General features: G+C 33.7%; 2 protein-coding genes across 3 annotated transcripts; one reads left to right on the top strand and one right to left on the bottom strand.

Moving 5' to 3' along the window:
* Positions 1-4,604: 4,604 nt before the first annotated feature.
* Positions 4,605-9,759, top strand: LOC25499032 (sugar transport protein 7). 2 transcript variants are annotated; one of them, XM_024771167.2, is made up of 5 exons: positions 4,605-4,929; positions 5,641-5,778; positions 7,222-7,541; positions 7,965-8,591; positions 8,866-9,759. In XM_024771167.2, exons 3-5 carry the CDS (start codon positions 7,236-7,238, stop codon positions 9,286-9,288), a joined length of 1,356 nt encoding a protein of 451 aa, XP_024626935.1. In that variant the 5' UTR covers positions 4,605-4,929; positions 5,641-5,778; positions 7,222-7,235; the 3' UTR covers positions 9,289-9,759. The 2 variants fall into 2 exon arrangements, with proteins under 2 accessions (XP_024626935.1, XP_013449621.1); XM_013594167.3 differs by lacking the exon at positions 4,605-4,929 and having other exon boundaries at positions 5,407-5,778.
* A 936-nt stretch (positions 9,760-10,695) lies between these two features.
* On the bottom strand, positions 10,696-14,568 carry LOC25499031 (leucine-rich repeat receptor-like tyrosine-protein kinase PXC3). The gene is made up of 3 exons (XM_013594166.3): positions 14,242-14,568; positions 11,527-14,064; positions 10,696-11,435 (listed from the first exon to the last, which is right to left on the bottom strand). Exons 2-3 carry the CDS (start codon positions 13,865-13,867, stop codon positions 11,116-11,118), a joined length of 2,661 nt encoding a protein of 886 aa, XP_013449620.1. The 5' UTR covers positions 13,868-14,064; positions 14,242-14,568; the 3' UTR covers positions 10,696-11,115.
* Positions 14,569-19,177: the final 4,609 nt, after the last annotated feature.

The raw sequence follows: 19,177 nt of genomic DNA, 5'->3' as shown, positions 1-19,177 counted from the left end.
AGTTTTTCCTCCACTGCCCTTACTGTGCCTGTAATACCCCGTTTTTCCAACATATAAATAATATAAAATAAATCAGAGTTCATCGCAAACAGGATGTCACATTTCGTTCTACATATATTACTTAACACAAATAGAGTTAAAATCCACTATTTATTCAAATCATCTGCTTCCAATATTTTTCAACAACGTTGCAACGGAAAATATTTATTCTTTCAACAATATTGGCACTAAGGCCTCAACATAAACAACGTCATTAAAATCAACCAAAATTGGTCCAACAATAAATTCATAAGGAAAAATATGTGACAAAGGAAATAAACATCAAAGTCCCCATTCTGTTACGTATCAGAGCGACTCCTAAGACGACACGAGGAATCAAATACATCAGCGGTTACTCCTGGTAATCTGCACGTTACCCACGTAGAGGCAACATTCAAACAGAAGGGTTAGATTTCACATTCAATAATAATAAGCAATAATTCTATAAAAGAATTTAACAACATGAACAACAACAATTTACCATCAACAATGCTAATAAATAATGAGTCAAGTAAGAGAATTTAACAACAGTAATTCACCATCAACAATACTAATAAATAATGAGTCAATTAAAACAATACTAATAAATAATGAGTCAAGTAAGAGAATTTAACAACATAAAACAACAGTAATTCATCATCAACAATACTTCACATAATTCTAACTACAAATCATCAATTAATTTTGCTCAACAATGTAACAACAACGACCCAACAATGCACAACGACAAACTCAAGGATCCAACGACAACAACAACTCAACGATGCAACAACAACGACAACTCAACAACTACAATATGCATGTGGTACCATCAGAGCATCAAGCTCTCTTCGTTAATGTCGTAATTCGACTTGACAGGCTACACCCCCCCTTCGCTTAAAATGAACAGAGCATCAAGCCATCTTCACTTAGAATTAACAGAGCATCAAGCCTCTTCGTTTAAAATGATTATGCATTGACACTACCATCATATTCATCAACATATACATTCATATAATAATTCATCAATCATGAACAACATCTTATAACATCATATTCATCAACATATACATTCATATAATAACTCATCAATCATGAACAACATCATATTCAACACCTAGCAATCATTCAAATATCTCCATATAATCATATCAAATTATCCACAAAAGATTTTCATGTCAAACCAAGGCTACTGGAAAGATAACACAATTATCAATAACTTTCATATTTACACTAAAGGTCAACTCAAAACAGAAACGTGCGAAACACACGCAAGAACACGAAACAGGGCAGACTGCCACTGAACAACTCGCGAGGCGAGCCAATCTACTTGTTATGGCGAGTTCAACATATGGACTACTCGCCATGGCGACCAAGGTACTCGCCGTGGGGAGCTAAAACTGATAGCTCTCGGGAACTTGACATTTTTCACCCAAAAATCTCATTTTTAACTTCCCTATGCCCAAATTTGATTCCAAAACTTGTCTAAACATTTCTAAACATGAAAAGCACTCAAAACCATACAAACATGACCCAAAACATTATTTTAGAAAATCATCATTTTTACTACTGATCAGTCGCAAGGCGAGTAGAACACTCGTCGTTGCGAGTTGACATCGAAGTCACTCGTGAGGTGAACAAGATCACTCGCCGTAGCGAGCAATGACAGACAGTTCTACGGGAAGAAACTTGTTTTCAGCCAAAAACCCAATTTTCAATCACCCAAATCCTAAATTCAAAAGGAAACTCAACCTATGTTTATTCTACAATTCTGAACCTCACTCCTTACGTTAATTCAATGGATTACCTACTCTTTCAACAGTTAATTTTGCAATTTAACCCTAATTCCTATATCATCAAAACTAACAAAATAACATGTTAAACCCCTTTTTAGAATCATACAACCCATTATTAGAGAAAGCTAGTCTCACCTTTACCTTAGATTGATTGAATTCGGATTCTACAAGTTTGCTCCTCTTCTCTTCTCTGACTTCTCACTTTCTCACTTTCTCCACCAAAAGCAGTTTCTACGTATTATGTATCTCTATTTTGTTGTAACCCTAATTCTCTAATGGTCTCATCTATTTATAATCACTAACTGAGTTTGTTTCTCACTTAATCTCTCCTAAGACATTCTCCCTTATTTTAATTCTGCCCTTATGCCTCATTAATTTATTTTAATTATATTTCCTCACTAAAATGTTCAATAATAACTACTAATAACTGCCAACACATAATATATCACAATTATTCAAATAAATTATATTAAAAGGCACTAAACTCGATAAAATAAATAATAAAATAGGGCGTTACAGTGCCCAAACTTTTGAACCACGTGAACTCATAGCCTTCCATATGGATATCAATCAAATCTGCATCAGAAACAGCTTCACGAAAACCATTGATTAACCAAGTAGGTCTATTTGTTCTTCCTTTCTTTTCTGAAATATGGAGGATGTCGTTAAAATCTCCTATAACACACCACGGCAGCGATGATAAACTTGCTAAATTTCTTAGGAAATTCCAAGAAGCTCTGCGCCTACCTCCCTCCGGAAAGCCGTAGAAACCAGTTAATCTCCACATTCATTTTTGATTATCTTTAAATGTGATTTATTGCTTGAAACTTTTAATGCATCATGACTACTTTCTCTTTGGAAGTCTTGTGCTTTGAAAGTGATTGTATTTTTGGATTCTTTAAAAAAATTGTTATTTATTGACTATCTTTTACTTACTATTAATAGTTTTTGACTACTTTTTACTTACTATTAACATTGTTTTGGGTAAAATGAATAAGAGCCTAATGAAAGCATATGGGTTGACACGTCTTACAGATTTTAACTTCCTATTACATATTGATGTTACTATTATATATTTCAAATGTTTCATGGTAAAACGACAAACATTAAATTTGAAAATACATATTCGAACTCTACTAGAGTCTTTATAGAGATTTAAATGTAAATATATTAATAAGAACTTTTTAAATCTAAAAATGTTTTCTACCTTAAACTGAACATTAAATTCGAAAAATAAATATTCGAACTCTATTGGAGTCTTTACGGAGATTTAAATGCAAATATATTTATAAGAACTCTTTAAATCTGAAAATGTTTTCTGCCTTAAACTGAAACATTATCTATTCAACTTAAATTTATTCTATCAAAAAATAATAACATTCTATTCGATATATATGTAAAATTACTTTACCAATAATACATAAAAGTTGATCATCATACAAACAAGTCTTCCATTCATTATTTTTGTTTTATTTTAAGGAAGTCTTCCATTCATGGGAAGCCTACCAAATAGGATGGCAAAAAAATCTGCATCCGTGGATATTCGCGGATAAAATCTGCCACGGACACGGAGCGGATATCTTAATGGATATCCATGGATAAAATAAATGAATATTTTAACTACCCGCTAATTAATGGATACAAATGTTGATTTAATGGTATCCGCACCCACGGATATTCATACCCGCTATTAAACCAATAAATTACATAAATAACCTTAATACATTTCAAATTCCTAAGCAAAAAACCTCAGTAGTACTGTGAGTTGTTATTAATTATTACACGACCGTTCAAGTTTGTATTACATTCCTTTAAAAGATAGTGAAAGTGGTCGGGATTGTTGAAGCAATAAGCTTTGTTTTTGTTGAATATGATGAGCTTTATTTATACTTTTGTCAAATCAAAGAACTTTATTTGTATTAAATATAAAGTACTTTATTTATGTTTTTGTTGAGTCAATGATCTTTGTTGTTATTGTAATATATGGATATTATGGTTTGCTAAAAAGAAAATAAAATGCACGTGATAAACTTTGGTTTTTAAATTTCAGCTAAAAAAATTAACAATTTTTTTTAATTTTTTTATAAGTGTTATCCATGGATATCTGTATAAATTCACGGATACCTCAAAATTCGTAGATTACCCGCTAAATGGATATTTGCGCGGATATGAATAGGCACAAATTTCATATTTGCCCAACGGAGTGAACACGGATGTGACACTATTCGCATCCATGGATATCCATTTATATCTCTACTACCAAACACAGATTGATATTAGCCAAACGAATAAACCACATAAGAAAATTAGGAAAGTGTGCATCACCATCTAACTCAAAGTCAGTTTCATTCTTCCTCAATTTCTTTTTAAGTGTCTCTTTTGAAGAATTTTTTTGTTTCTATTTAACTGTCACTTTCAATGTTCAATGCAACATTAAATGATGTTTTATCAGTATTACCCTTAATTATTTATTTCGGAGAGAGAAATATATGAAATAAGATATTAAATGAATAAAGTCATTATAGTAAAAATATAACTTATTGCATCAAAAGTAGTAACAATTATTGATTGTTTTGATTTGTGTAAAATGTCAAAATGTGACAATTAAAAAAGAAGAGAGGTGGAGTTAGTATTTTTATGGATGAATATTACCTGCAGTCAAGAGAATAATCCAGTCAAAATGATCTTGCCGTTAAATGCATCTAAGGGTATAAATCTTCTCTCTTTCTACTACCCCCTTTCAATTTTCATTTTAAGCTTTAACTACAATCTTTAACTTCAACTATTTACCGAACCAATTCATTTACCTGTCTCAGTTGCACCAAAACGACATTCTCATCCTCCGTTTCCGTCGCGGCGGCGGCGACATACTCCGGTACCAAAACGACGACGACTCTTTCGTGCTCGAAATGGTTGTAGACGAAGAGCTCTTCCTCGAGATCGGCGTGGTGGTGATGAATGATGTAAGAGAAGAAGCTTATGAGAGAGAGAAAGGGAAATTAAAGGGAGAAGTTCCGGACCCTTAGATGCATCCAACGGACGAGATCTTTCTGACTATGTGGCTACGTCATTCTCTTGACTACAGACAGAATCTGCATCCATTTATTGAATTCTGGTATGATTTTTCGTCTATTTCTTTATTCTGGTAAGATTTTGCGTTTACACTGTCACCAAACATCAGCATTGTACTCTATGAAAACGGCAAGAAAATTGTGGTTTAGCAAATGTACATTTTCCTAGTTAAATTTTTTGAGTGATAACTAGGATAAAATATTAATTAAACTGTGTATCACAATTTCACAAAATAAACATTTTGTAAAATCATTTTTATACTATGAAGCGCACACAAGGACACCGGACACGACACGGACATTGACACTCGACACGGCTAATAATTTAAGAAAATCACATAATTCATTGGAACGATATGTGTCGGTTTCGTGTTCTGTCTTGTCCAATGTCAGGACACGCCTAATCCAAATCCAAAGAGTGTCAGTGTTTCATAGTTTTTATATTGTTCATTGTTTGACTTCATATAAAACCATTCTTGAGTAATACCTAAGATAAGCTATAAATTTAATTCTGTTGACGCCACTAGGGAGATAAAGACAAACATTAAATACATAGTTGCGTAATCACAATTTCACAAGTTTAACATTTTGCAAAATCATATTTACATCTTTCATGGTTTGACTTGATATAATATAATATTGTTATGAGAAGTATAAAAGAATGATATTTTCATTCTTGAAGATAGAAAAAAAAGAAAAAAAAACCATTTTTTCCTTTGAATCTATCTGAGAAAGGGGAATACATAAAATGGCAGGAGGGTCTTTAACAACAGGTGTTGTAGACCAGGAAAGGGCAGAGCTTTATAAAGGGAAAGTTACTTGGTATGTTATCATTGCTTGCATTGTTGCAGCTACAGGGGGATCACTTTTTGGCTATGATGTTGGAATTTCAGGTTCTTCCTTAATTCAATATTTGAATCATAAGTTTTTGTTTTTCTGTTTTCAATGTTTTTCAGGCTATTTCATTTCATTATATATTTTTCTTATAAATCTTGCATGAGTTGAATATTCCACAAGAGATTCTGGTTAATGAATTTTTAAACACAATTGGTTGATAAGGCTCCTTTTCCTGATTCTAGAAGCTATCATTCTTAATTATTTTCTCAAACTGTAAAATTTTAAACTATTTTGGCTTTGTCTTCCAAACATCTAAAAATCTTTGCTGCAATGGTAAACAACAAGTTTGTACCTCTTCTTTCAATTTTTTGGTGTAAACCGGCTATTATCACCACACAACACAGAGATTGAGCCGGATAGAATCAAAATGGACAGCAAATCTCTCCCTCTAGAGTTTTAACGCCATTTTATTATCAATTTGCTACCGATGGAAATGCAATCACATCCTCTAAGTCAATCATTCATCATGATAGACTGTCTTATTGAATGCCATGTTTCCAATTGTCATCCCCCAAAGTTTAATTCACAACATTTTTAATCTCAATTCGGGACATGAGGGTCAAGTATTGGGTAATAACGAGGGGAGGGACTCCATTGTCAATTATTGGCAACATGGGATGTGATTATATTTCCATCAGCAGCAAATCGATAATGAAACAGCATTTACTCTTGAGGGAAATATTTACTGTCCATTTTGGTTCACTCGAGGGATTAGTCTATGTAGTAGCATGTAGATGATAGCCGGTTTACTCCAAAAACTGAGGTAAAAATTTGCTGTTCCCTAGTTGACCTTCAAAACCCGAATGTTGCCTATGATGATGGATACCTTTACACTTACTGATAGAGCTTATTTTCTTTATCCATTACATCTTTTTGCAGTTTCTATTATCAAATGTCTGGTGATCTAATTACTCAGTTTTTCTAAGTAAAATTTCAAATTTGGGCTTTGCGAAAAGGGAAGAGCTTATTCCCCTTAGTCAATCATCCATCATGATAGGCAGGGATTCCTTCAAATCATATATATTAACCACTTTATTATCTATGTTGAACCATCACCTTAGCATTCTGAATCACAAATATTTACGAAAACGTAGTATCACATAAATGTGCACTCTATCAGCAGGAAAAGGCATGTAAATATAGGAATGCTGCATCGTCCTACGCAACATTCATCCCAAATTCTTAGTAGTAAACAAGCTTGGTAACTCATATTGTGATGAACTGAGGAAGGAGAAAACTGTTTCCTTGTAGATTTAGTAATAGAAATATTAAAGATATATTTAGGTTACCTTAGAATATCTTTCTTGATTTGTTTCTTTATTTCAATAACTTTTAGTCTTAACATAGTTGGTTGAGATGTTGACCTTGCATCCATTTCATTATTTGTTAGTCTTTTTTTGTGTTCATATTTTTTCTGATGCATGTTACATGGTTAACAGGCGGGGTGACTTCCATGGATGACTTCCTTGAAGAATTCTTCCCTGCTGTATACAGACAAAAACAGCATGCACATGAAAACAATTACTGCAAGTATGACAACCAGGGCCTTGCGGCATTTACCTCTTCTCTATACATTGCCGGTTTAGTTGCATCCCTGATTGCATCTCCCATTACAAGGAAGTATGGACGTCGGGCAAGTATCATCATTGGTGGTAGTACCTTTCTGATTGGATCAGCTCTGAATGCTTCAGCTGTTAACCTCACAATGCTGATCTTCGGCCGTGTTATGCTCGGCATTGGTATTGGATTTGGAAATCAGGTAATAGCATATTTCTCTAATCTATCTATGATAAATCCTTGAAAGTGTTGTTGGGCTATTGTGTCAAGTATCACCTACCTATGATGAATTCATGATCAATACTTAGCAGATAAAAACATATTTTTTTACTTTACTGGTTAAGAACAATGGTAAAAAAATTCTATGAAAGGAGGAAACTAACGTTGTTTACTTCTTAAAACCCGTCTCTAGATTATCCAAACAAGTATCAAACAGTTTCAAGGGTGTTAAGTGTTAATTGTTAATAATAATAGCATAAATGTTAATGTTAGTTCATAAAAATTACGGGGAAGAAAAGATAGTAATGTGATGGAAACAATCTATGTTTCAGTTGGAAGATAAATCGAGTTATACCTCAAAAGTTGACAAATTATTTGAGCTATTTCCCTCATGCTTCTTTTGAAGGCGATTCCACTTTATTTGTCAGAGATGGCACCAACCCACATGCGAGGAGGATTGAACATGATGTTTCAAGTGGCAACAACTTTTGGGATTTTCATTGCCAATATGGTGAATTTTGGAACACAGAAGATTAAACCATGGGGATGGAGGCTGTCCCTAGGCTTGGCTGCAGTACCGGCTCTTTTGATGACAATAGGAGGAATATTTCTTCCTGAGACTCCGAACAGCTTAATAGAACGAGGATTAGAAGAAAGAGGAAGGAAGCTCCTAGAGAAAATTAGAGGAACTGGCGATGTTGATGCAGAGTTTGAAGATATGGTTGATGCAAGCAAGTTGGCAAACTCAATAAAGCACCCGTTTCGTAACATACTTCAAAGAAGGTATAGGCCAGAGTTGGTGATGGCAATTGTCATGCCAACTTCACAGATCTTGACTGGCATTAATTCCATTCTCTTCTATGCTCCGGTGCTGTTTCAAAGCATGGGATTTGGTGGAGATGCTTCACTCTACTCCTCGGCTTTAACTGGTGGCGTTCTTGCTTGCTCAACATTCATTTCCATCGCAACAGTTGATAAGCTGGGAAGGAGAGTTCTTCTTATCAGTGGTGGAATACAAATGATCATATGTCAGGTATGAAAAAATCTGTCTCAAACAAATTCTAATCATGTTTAAAGATCCGTACCGTTAAGTTGGGAAATAATTCTAATCAACAGCTTAGAATACATACATTAAAATAATAGCAAAAAAGCAATAAGGTTTTCTTATAGTTATTTCATTATTCTTACCCTTTATTTAGTTGTAATAAAGAACTGTGTTCATACATGAATTAGTCTAATGCAGTAATGCTAGAAGCTGAACAAAAATTGCAGGGCAACTTATTTTGTTTCATTTTTCACATGAGCAGGTTATAGTTGCAATAATTCTTGGGGTGAAGTTTGGGGATAACCAAGAACTGTCGAAAGGCTATTCAATATTGGTTGTAGTTGTGGTTTGCCTATTTGTTGTAGCATTTGGATGGTCGTGGGGCCCACTTGGTTGGACAGTTCCAAGTGAGATATTTCCATTAGAAATCCGTTCAGCAGGGCAGAGTATCACAGTATCTGTAAACCTTTTTTTCACTTTCGTAATTGCTCAGGCATTCCTTGCTCTTCTCTGCTCATTCAAGTTTGGAATCTTTCTCTTTTTCGCCGGCTGGATTACCCTCATGACCATATTTGTTGTTCTGTTCTTGCCTGAAACCAAAGGTATTCCCATTGAAGAGATGTCATTTATGTGGAGGAAGCATTGGTTCTGGAAATCGATATTGCCTGTAAACACATCACAGTAATAATGCAATTCCTTCAATCTCAGTTAGATTGCAGTAATAAATTACATAAATAAAAAATACTACTGTGTTTGTACCCAAAAAAAGGCAAATGCTACAGTATCAAATCAATTTGCTTAAGCCCTTTCCAAAAAAAAAAAAAATTGCTTAAGCAGCATTCAGGCTCTGAAATTATGCATCCGAGATGGTGAACACCAGTGGCTTTAGACTTTAAATTGGCACCTCTCAATTTATTTGTAAAGAGAGCGTTGAAGACGAAAATGTAAAGTAGTTTGTATGTGTTAAAAATGAGAATGGCGAGTGTGTTGCAGAAAACATGTTTGAGTTACAGAAATGGATGAGGCCACCCTCGAATGTCACTCTTTGTTGTGGGTTTGTTCTAGGTTTTGTGGTGTTTATGTAGAAAATGTTGAAACAAGGACCATAATTTTGACAAGGAAAAGGATGATTATTATTTTTTAATTATGTTGCTAAGTGTTAGAGACATTAATTCAAAGATCAAAAGGACAATTATTTTTAATTATGATGATAAGTGTTTGATAAATTAATTTAAAGGCAAGTTATTTTTTTCCGCCCTAATTTTGGTCGCTATTACAACTTGGTTCTAGTATTATATGGTACATATGCAGTTGTTTAAATTTTGGATTGTTGTTGGTCTTTAATGGGATGTATGATTAATTTTTGTTTTAACGGTGCGATGTATCATGTTTCTGCATCTAATGTGATTTACATTGTTTCACTAGTATATGTGACTATGACAGTGCTCAATGTGAATTGTGATTTGTGAACAGTAAACACAAATCTCAATTGAATTACTCGAACTATAAGATTTCTTGTTAGAAACTTAGGCGAATATACAGAAGCAAAAAGAGAGTCAATGTTACTTGAGAGCAATGTTTTAAAAACTGAACCTGGACATCGAATCAGTGTAATTTTTGGGTCATGGTTTAACCATCTAAACTGCTCAAACCTAGACAAACTGTCAAAATAAATGAACTGTAGTAAAGACCGGTTCGGTTTTTAAAACACTTTTGAGGAGGCTCTTTGGGAAAAAAAAGGATACTGGCCTGATCTCGTGGCCAAGGATATATGTAGGTTGAGTTTAGTTAAATTCAATAGTCTTGTAGTAAGTCGTTTACTTAGAACAGCTACATATTTTAAACTGTCCTTTATAAAGTAGCAAGTCAGACATAATTTTGTTTTTAATTGTTATATAGACCAAGTATATACTATATATACAACATAACTATAATTTGTATTCTTTAACCTTAAAAAATAGAGGTAATATTCTTCTTGTTTTAAGGCAACGAAAGTTTAGATGTATGTCTAAAAAGTAACATGCATATATCCAGAAGAAGGTACATCATGCATGGACAGACACATCAGATGTATATACTATATAGTCTGCAATCACAACAAAAATAAACTAGAGCTTTCAATTTCAATGGGAACACAAATTGACATCTGAGTTAATGCTCTCCCAAATATATTAAAATACAACATAAAAACTGAGGAATAGATCATACTCAATAAGAACTGATATAACCTGTACCAAGGTCTTTCTTTACATTGCATATATGTTCCCCCAATCTAATAATACACTGTCCAACTCAAATATATTTCATAACTAATCATTTGGACAAACTAGAATGGTGAAGATCTACTGATTCCTATATAACCTTCATTTTACTTTGAAACACCATCTTCACAATGTAATATAATTCTTGATACAAGTCTACTATTTAAAGTCATAACTTGTAATACATCAGTTCCTCAGTATCCATGACAGGTTCACATACTTGAAATCTTGATGGCTTGATTCTGTCGATTTTACTTGATCTCGCGAAGCATTTCTACTACATTCTTCATTTTTGGTCGTTTGGCTGGTGTGCTGTCGGTGCAAAGCAAGGCAACCTTTAGAGCAGCAAGCATTTCTTTCCTCCAACCAAAGGAAACTGTACTAAGCCTTGCATCAAGTATCTGCTCTGGAGTTTCCCCTCTTACAGGAGCACTATGAACCCACTTAACCAAATCTACGCCCTCACCAAAATCTTCCTCAACAGGAAGTCGAGTTGTAAGGATTTCCAACAGAACAACACCGTAGCTGTAAACATTTCCTGGTGCTGTCACTTGCATGGTGTATGCATATTCTGTATTACATGAAAAAAAGTATCATAAAGCATGCAAAACACAGTAATATGAAAATTAAATGGAAGAACTGCATGTCGAAAAATAGTATACCTGGTGGTATGTAACCAAAGGAGCCGGCAACTGCGCTTATACTTCCGGTACCTCTGGTTGGATCGAGAAGTTTTGAAATCTCAATCTCTCCAACCAATGGCTTGAAGTTTGCATCCAAAAGAACATTGCCAGAAGAAATGTCAAGATGGATAATTGCGACATGATGAAGGAAAGCCAAGCCTTCTGCCACACCGATGGCAATGGATAGCCTAGCAGGCCAATCAGGCTGATATTCAGGTTGCCTTGTTGATTCATGAAGAAGCTGATACAATGTTCCATTGGGAAAATAATTATGCAACAGAAGAGCAACATCTTCATAAATGACATAGCCAATAGGTCGTACGAGATTTTCATGACAAACTTTGCTTAGCCTTTCGAGTTCTCTTATCATCTTGTTCTGGTGGTGGATTATTGTCTTGTCCACAGATTTCAGTCTCCTAACCGATAAGACCACACCAGAAGGCATGGTTGCCTTGTAAACTGAGCTGAAAGTTCCACTGCTGAGCTTATTTGAGTCTTTCAATGTCGCGTTAACAACAGCATCAAGGTCTACCGCTTGTTGTAGATTATCGACAAAAACAGTCCCTGCAATTATAGTTGGTTTGTCATTGGTTGGATCATCAACAATACCGGCAGCCTCTATGGCTGCTTTTTCTTGCCTCTCTCTGATCATAAACAACATGACAACTACAATTACCGAAATAAAAACTGTCAAACCGGAACCAATCACAGCCAGTATGATTCTGTAAGAAACCTTGTGATGATAACTACTGCGATCATCATAAATGTCTCCACATGAAAAGTTCAAGGGCTCTCCACAAAGCCCTTTATTGCCTAGAAAACTTGAACTAGGACTCTTCTGGAACGGTACAAATGTTGGTACAGGGCCTCCAAATAGATTATTTGAGAAATTCACCTCTATCAAGCTTAACATTCCCTTAAGTTCAGTTGGGATATTACCTGATAGCCGATTGTTCGAAACATCGAGAGAAACAAGTTTGTCTAGTTTTCCCAATTCTGGTGGCAATGGTCCGTGAAGATGATTGAAGCTCAAATTTAAAGCTATCTGTAAGTTCCTGATGTGACTGATCTCGGGAGGAATAGCTCCAGTTAAATAGTTACTCCCCAACTGTAATTCAAGAAGTTTGGCGCAATTTCCAATTTCATGAGGGATCTCTCCTCTTATGGAATTCAGATTCAATAGCAAGTACTGCAATCGAGAAATATTGCAGATTTCATTTGGTATCGTCCCATTGATTCTGTTGTTGCTAATATCTAGCTTGTTGAGACTTTTGCAACTGAGAATTGGTTTTGGAATATCACCAAATAGGCTATTTCCAGACAAAATTAATTCCTGAAGGTTCATAAGTTGTCCAAACTCTTGTGGAATCGTCCCGGAAAATCCATTTGAAGCTAAATTCAAGAGGGTGAGATTAGAACACTGAGCAAATTCCGAAACTAGTTCACCAGAAAGATGATTATTATCAGCTTCAAAGTATGTTAGGCTACTAAGATTTCCAATGGTATTAGGAATATTACCTACTAGATGGTTGTTTCCAATTCTAATGCTTGAAAGGGCATGACAGTTGCCAATTTCCCCAGGAAGATCACCACTAAAATTATTCTGAGTGAGAACCAGAACTTCTAGTTTTCCTGAAGTGAAAATGCTTGATGGTATTGAACCTTCAAGCTGGTTAGAATGCAGGTTAAGTATTTGAAGCTCGGGAACCAAGCCTAGATTATCAGGAACCCTACCATCTAAACGATTCTCATAAGCCGAAAAAACTCTCAAATTGGTCAAATTCCCCACCCAAGAAGGTATAACACCACTCAATTGATTACTAGAAAGTTGCAACTCCTGCAATTTCTTTAGGCCATGAAGTTCAATTGGTAACTCACCAACAAGCAAATTATTGGAAAGGTTTAATGATTTTAAGCTTCTGAGACCACCAAACTGTGATGGAATTGAACCTTCAAACTTATTAGAAGACAAATCTAGAACTTCAAGCTCAGACAAACTCCCAAAATCAGGCGGAATCAATCCACCAAAGTTATTATTTGAAAGGTCAAGTAACTTCAAACTTTTGAGTTCAGACATTAAAGTCACATTACCTCTAAGATTCTTGTGAGCAAGATTAAGCTTCTCAACCATTGAATGATTTCCACAACTCACCCCTTGCCAAGTGCAGTAATCTGAAATGTTTGCATCACCCCATTCAGGAACCTTAAGCTCTTGATTTATGGCATGTATTATAGCTTGGTCCTGTAACTCAGCACCTACAAACTCAACATTTGAAAGATACCAACCTAACACAATATGCAACAAACACAGAATTTCCATCACTATACAATGTTCCTCTCCCAAAACTCTACTAAACTATGTACCACAACACCAACAATCTTGTTTCTTGTACTTTTCACTCTAAAATTCAAACTTTCCTTCACCCCTTTTCTCTATTTTACAAATGTAAGAATTTGAAACAATTTTGCTGCTTCCATCACTTGCTTCAAAGGGAAAATGTTTAGAATCTTTCAGCCCTGAAATGCAACAACCCATTATCAAAATCAACACTTTGAACAATACCCATTTGAGATTTATATAAAATTATAATAAAAATAACATTTTTATACTCAAAAGTTTACACTTTCAGAAAAAGCAAAAACAAAAGGTATATAAAAAACAAAACGGGTGTGTTAAAAGAGTGAGTTACATACTCTGCAACAGAAGAGGAGATAGAACTCCAGAAGAAGCAACGGAGAAAGTGATTATGCTAATGAAAACGTGTTCCTTCTTCAGTGATGAAATGAGAGAGAAGAGTACAATGATTTTGAGTAGGTTCACGGATCAGGTGTTTTCTTGAGAGAGAGAGAGAGAGAGAGAGAGAGAGAGAGAGTTGTATTGGGAAGGAAAGGAAATAGTGGGCAGGCACTCTCATCCCCTTCACGAGAGAGAAATGGGCAGTGAATGAAAGCTGCATAAAACTCCTGTCTTTCTGACTCATGTGGGGTACACTCCAACACACAAGTGTTTGTATTTGTGTTTATGTTTTGGAGCATAATAATGCTCTATTGGGCGCCATCAATTTTCACTATTTAAAAAGAAAAATTAAGTGCTTAATTTCAAAAGTTGGATCATTTTTTCCTTTGTGGGGTGTTCATGGGTGTGGGTCGATCCACGAATTTGACGATCAAAGTTGAACACGATCGAATATGATATAACCCGCATAAGTTTGGTTCGAACATTAGGTATGGGTTTTTGAACTTATGAATACTTTGACCATTTGAACATGTTTTCCGTGAAGCTGATTAAGCGGCACATTTTTGCCAACGACGATTTTCTTTTGATGTCCTCGTCAAATTTTGACCGTTTCTTTCACCATGTTGGCCGATAAAAACTCTATTGTCTTTCCTAAGGACTTTAAGTTTTTTGTTGATGATGTTGGGGCTTAGACCATGTTTTCTCATGAAAGAAAAAAAGTTTTTACTACCGATCATATAATACAGCCATGTAAATTGTCTGATTAAATGTCTTTTTCATCTCACTGTAATGAGTGAATTTGATAAATGAGTGAATTTGAGTTTAGTCTCTCCAAAATTTGTCATATGTATTTTAAAAATATAATTATTGTTGAGAGTCATATGTAAAATGAGATGTCACGAAAACGTTTTAAGTGATATATATATCACGTTACAAGTTGATTTTGTATAAATCGAACTAGGTTAACTCTAATTTTAATATAATATCGAAGCTTATTCAAGAATCGAGATTTGTTGGGCCAGGCCCCATCGGGATACTCGAGTCATGCATCCGATGTTGGTACTGGGTTGGTGACATGATCTCTCCAATTGATACTCAAATGCTGGAGCAAACCTAAACTCAACTATAATGTGGTGTTATTGTGACTCCAAAAAATTCAGAAGGGTGAAAATTAAAGAATTGAAATTGTTTTATTGGATGAAATTTTTATTTTTTTTTTAAAATAAATAAATAAATAATTATTGGATGAAAATTGAAGTTCATTCATTTCAAACATTTAGAACACTAATTTTATATTTTGAATGGATGTAAGTCATGGAAAAAATTTAAATGAATCACAGCAACAATTTACTTATTTTAAAGGGAAAATTACACTCATCCTCTGAGGTTTACTTAAAAAACACTAACACCCCTCCAGTTTTCAATTAAACACCAACCTCCCTTAAATTTTATCTAAAGTGACAAACACGTCCCTTTTGATTAACACCGTTACTTATCTGTTACAGTTGTTCTACTTTCATTCACATTTACACTGTAATTGTCTCTTATTAAATCCCCTTCATTCTCTTTTGCTTTTGCAATTTGGGAAATATTTGATTTCGTTCTCTTGCATTCCCTTGTTCCTTACCAAATTTTAAGGGGAGATTGTTCATCAACAACTTCAAACTATGAACCTTTATCATCAATTTCAATCTCATCTTTCAAATCCAACATTTTTTAAAGCTCCTCTTCAAGCTAGTTCAAAAGATTTGGATCATCTATTTGATCACACACAAAAAAGTGGACATGATATAATCATTTAAAAATTAATGATATTTAATTATTATTTTTTCTACCTTTTTTTTTATGTGTGTGTGACCAAATAGAAAGTTCAAATCCTTGTGTCCACCCAAGAATTTCCCTCTCATCTCAATATGCAACATTTATATGGTGTCAGTATTTAAAGTAAATCAGCAAAATGGATAGGAGGAGTGATAGTGGATGTCAGTACCTAGTAAATGTTTTGTTGGTCATGGAAGTGGGGAATGACAAAGGCCCTCATAGATGGGGAATCAATTTGCATTGCTCTCTTCTGAAAATTATCATTGATTTGGGAAGGCAATAAAGTTGTCGTGCAAAAGCTTACTCAACTAATCCTAGGATTCCCTCAATAAATATATGGTTTAGTTTTTATAATACTCCCGTCTATAACTCATTTGCGTTAACCTGATGATTTTGGTCTGAAATCTTAAGGTGTATTCCTTTTAAGATATTTGATTTTATTTCTCTCAATATTAATTTTAGTGACTTAGACAATACTGATTGGTGGGTTATTTGGTCGGATACTAGGTTTAAAAAAATATAATTCATTACTATATAATAGTAAGGATTCCAAATATAATTCACTACTATATAATAGTGGATCTTATTAACGAGTGTTCTCGGGATACTCTTTAAAAATTTTAAAAGAAGAAAGCATTTTATAAAAAAAATCAAATATTTTGATTTCCGATACATTGATTACATATTTTTATGATAAGTTACATTTTAAAGGACTTAACTGGTGTCCGATTTCACTAATAGTAATATGCTAATTGGTTATGAGACTTGGTTTCAATTTACTACACAAAAACAAATTTATGCACAAGACAAGAGTTCTAGATTTCTGGGAGATGTCTTTTTTAAAACTCTCCTCACCCAAAAAAAAGCCGTCACATGACCCACATGTTCATATAAATTTTTGTACTTAACTGCAAAATCATACTTATACCTCTTTAAACTGACCAGCTTTTCTAGTATTCATGAATCTAGCTTCTCCAATTAGAAAAGTGAAATATAAAAAGGATTTTAAATGGGAGAATGGTAATTTGTAAAATTCTCTATTGAAATAACATTTTGCGTACACCATATGCCCTTTTCTTTGACTCAGCGTACACCATATACCTTGAATGGAAATATATTGATTCCATCACCAAGTTACAATGTCAATTGTAAGGTACTTTGATGTATTTAAATTGTGAAACTTTCTTCATCCAAAATGTTCAAAAAAAAGAATGTCAATTACAAGGTACTTAAATGAATTTGATACCCACACTCCACCTAAACTTTTATTTGTTGAGAGATCAAGTGCATGATTGAGTTTTGTCCGAGAAAAAAGTACATGATTGAGCTATCAAACTCTTCCCACCCTTCCCTTCGTGCTAAGAGCATATATATACTTATTTTTTTACTTTTATAAAATGTTAATTGGCGTATTGAACTTAATGCAATATTGCCTTAGGGAATGCCAAATTTCTTGAATAGGGTGAATAAAAGGCCGTGCAAAGCAATGCGACCGAATCATCCGCATTCCAACATGTTAAATTATTTTGTTTTGGACCTTACATATTTTATGCATTGTTTTATACCAACTGAGTTAAGCTCATAAGGACCAAATGACATTACTTAATCAAGCTATATAAGTACGTACCTTCTTTGTGAGTCATGCTAACTTATATTGAAAATTTAAATTATTAAACTTTTACAACATTGAATCCACAAGTTAATGAACTATAAAAAGAAATAAGAAATAAATCTTGTATTGAAAATTTAAATTATTAAACTTTTACAACATTGAATCCACAAGTTTCAATAAAACACTTATATCTTTAGCTTTTAAACTTGTGCCTTAAAGACACAAGTTAACATTTTCTTTTTTAAATAAGTTTTTTCACCAACTAACATGGAAGGTTTGAGTTTCAATTGAGAGGTACATATATTTAGTATTTGACATGTTTCGAATAGAATTATCTCTAGTGAAGTAAATCTATGAAGGAAAAAAATATAACGGATTTTTAATCACATATTTTATAATATATTTATGGTACAATTACAAAAATTTGACAAATAATAATATAAATCAGCTTTTTTTTAAAAATAAATAAATAACCGGTGTCAAAAAGCATATTTTGTCCTTTAATTGTTTTCTTTATACCATCATTGCCACCATTAATTATTGCACAAGTTACCGCTAGATACCTTTTGTTGGTTTATTGTATATTGTATCATAGACATAGATATGCGGTGTAAAAGTTTTGTACAAAGTCAATATCAATTAACATGGTTGTGGACCATTTGTGTGCAAAGATAGTGGAAAAGGTGAAATGCTATGTTTTCGTTGCAAAGCATGATGATTGATGGTGAGTGGGGATGAAAAGATAAATATCACACTGAGGATATATTAATCTAAAAAAAAAACGGGGGCATAAACCTCAGTTGCACTGTTTAATAGTTTTATGCATCTATTTATTATTGCAAATTTTGACAATCTACCTCGTATCATTTTGGTTATTTAATTCTCAGAAGCAAAACAAAATATCAAAATCAGAAAAAAGGTGCCAAAATCGATTTATTTCATATGGTGAGTGGGGTCTAGGGAATGGGCAAAGAAGAGAGGCATCTTGTGAGCATGTAGGTCCAAATCTTGTCTGCATAACATTAGGTTGGCCACCACTATATTTATATACATTATCATCGTTAAGAAAATTTAAGACTTATGTTGCAAAATTCACATTCTTCCTTGACAAAGTTTTCCCCATATATTAACTCTGGTTAAGAAAATGCAAAGACATCATTATCTTTGTAAATACTCGTAAACAATTTACTATCATGACACTTTTACAAATGCGTAAAAACAAAAAGGTTAAATTACATTTTTTGTTCTCTAACTATTTAATTGGTATCGGATTTGATCCTCTAACTAAAAATTGATTTATTTCCGTCCCTTAAATTTCTCACTGTTACTACATTTAGTCATTTTTGTTAAATTTAATTAAAAAAACGTTAAGTTTTATACAATCATCATCTTCATTCAACTTCTTCATCATCTTCCTCATTCACCTTCATCAAAAAACAGCAAAACAAAAATCTGAAAAA

This window comes from Medicago truncatula, chromosome 7 (genome assembly GCF_003473485.1).
Source record: "Medicago truncatula cultivar Jemalong A17 chromosome 7, MtrunA17r5.0-ANR, whole genome shotgun sequence".
NCBI classification, from domain to species: domain Eukaryota; kingdom Viridiplantae; phylum Streptophyta; class Magnoliopsida; order Fabales; family Fabaceae; genus Medicago; species Medicago truncatula.
This window is presented reverse-complemented; position numbering and strand designations above follow the sequence as displayed.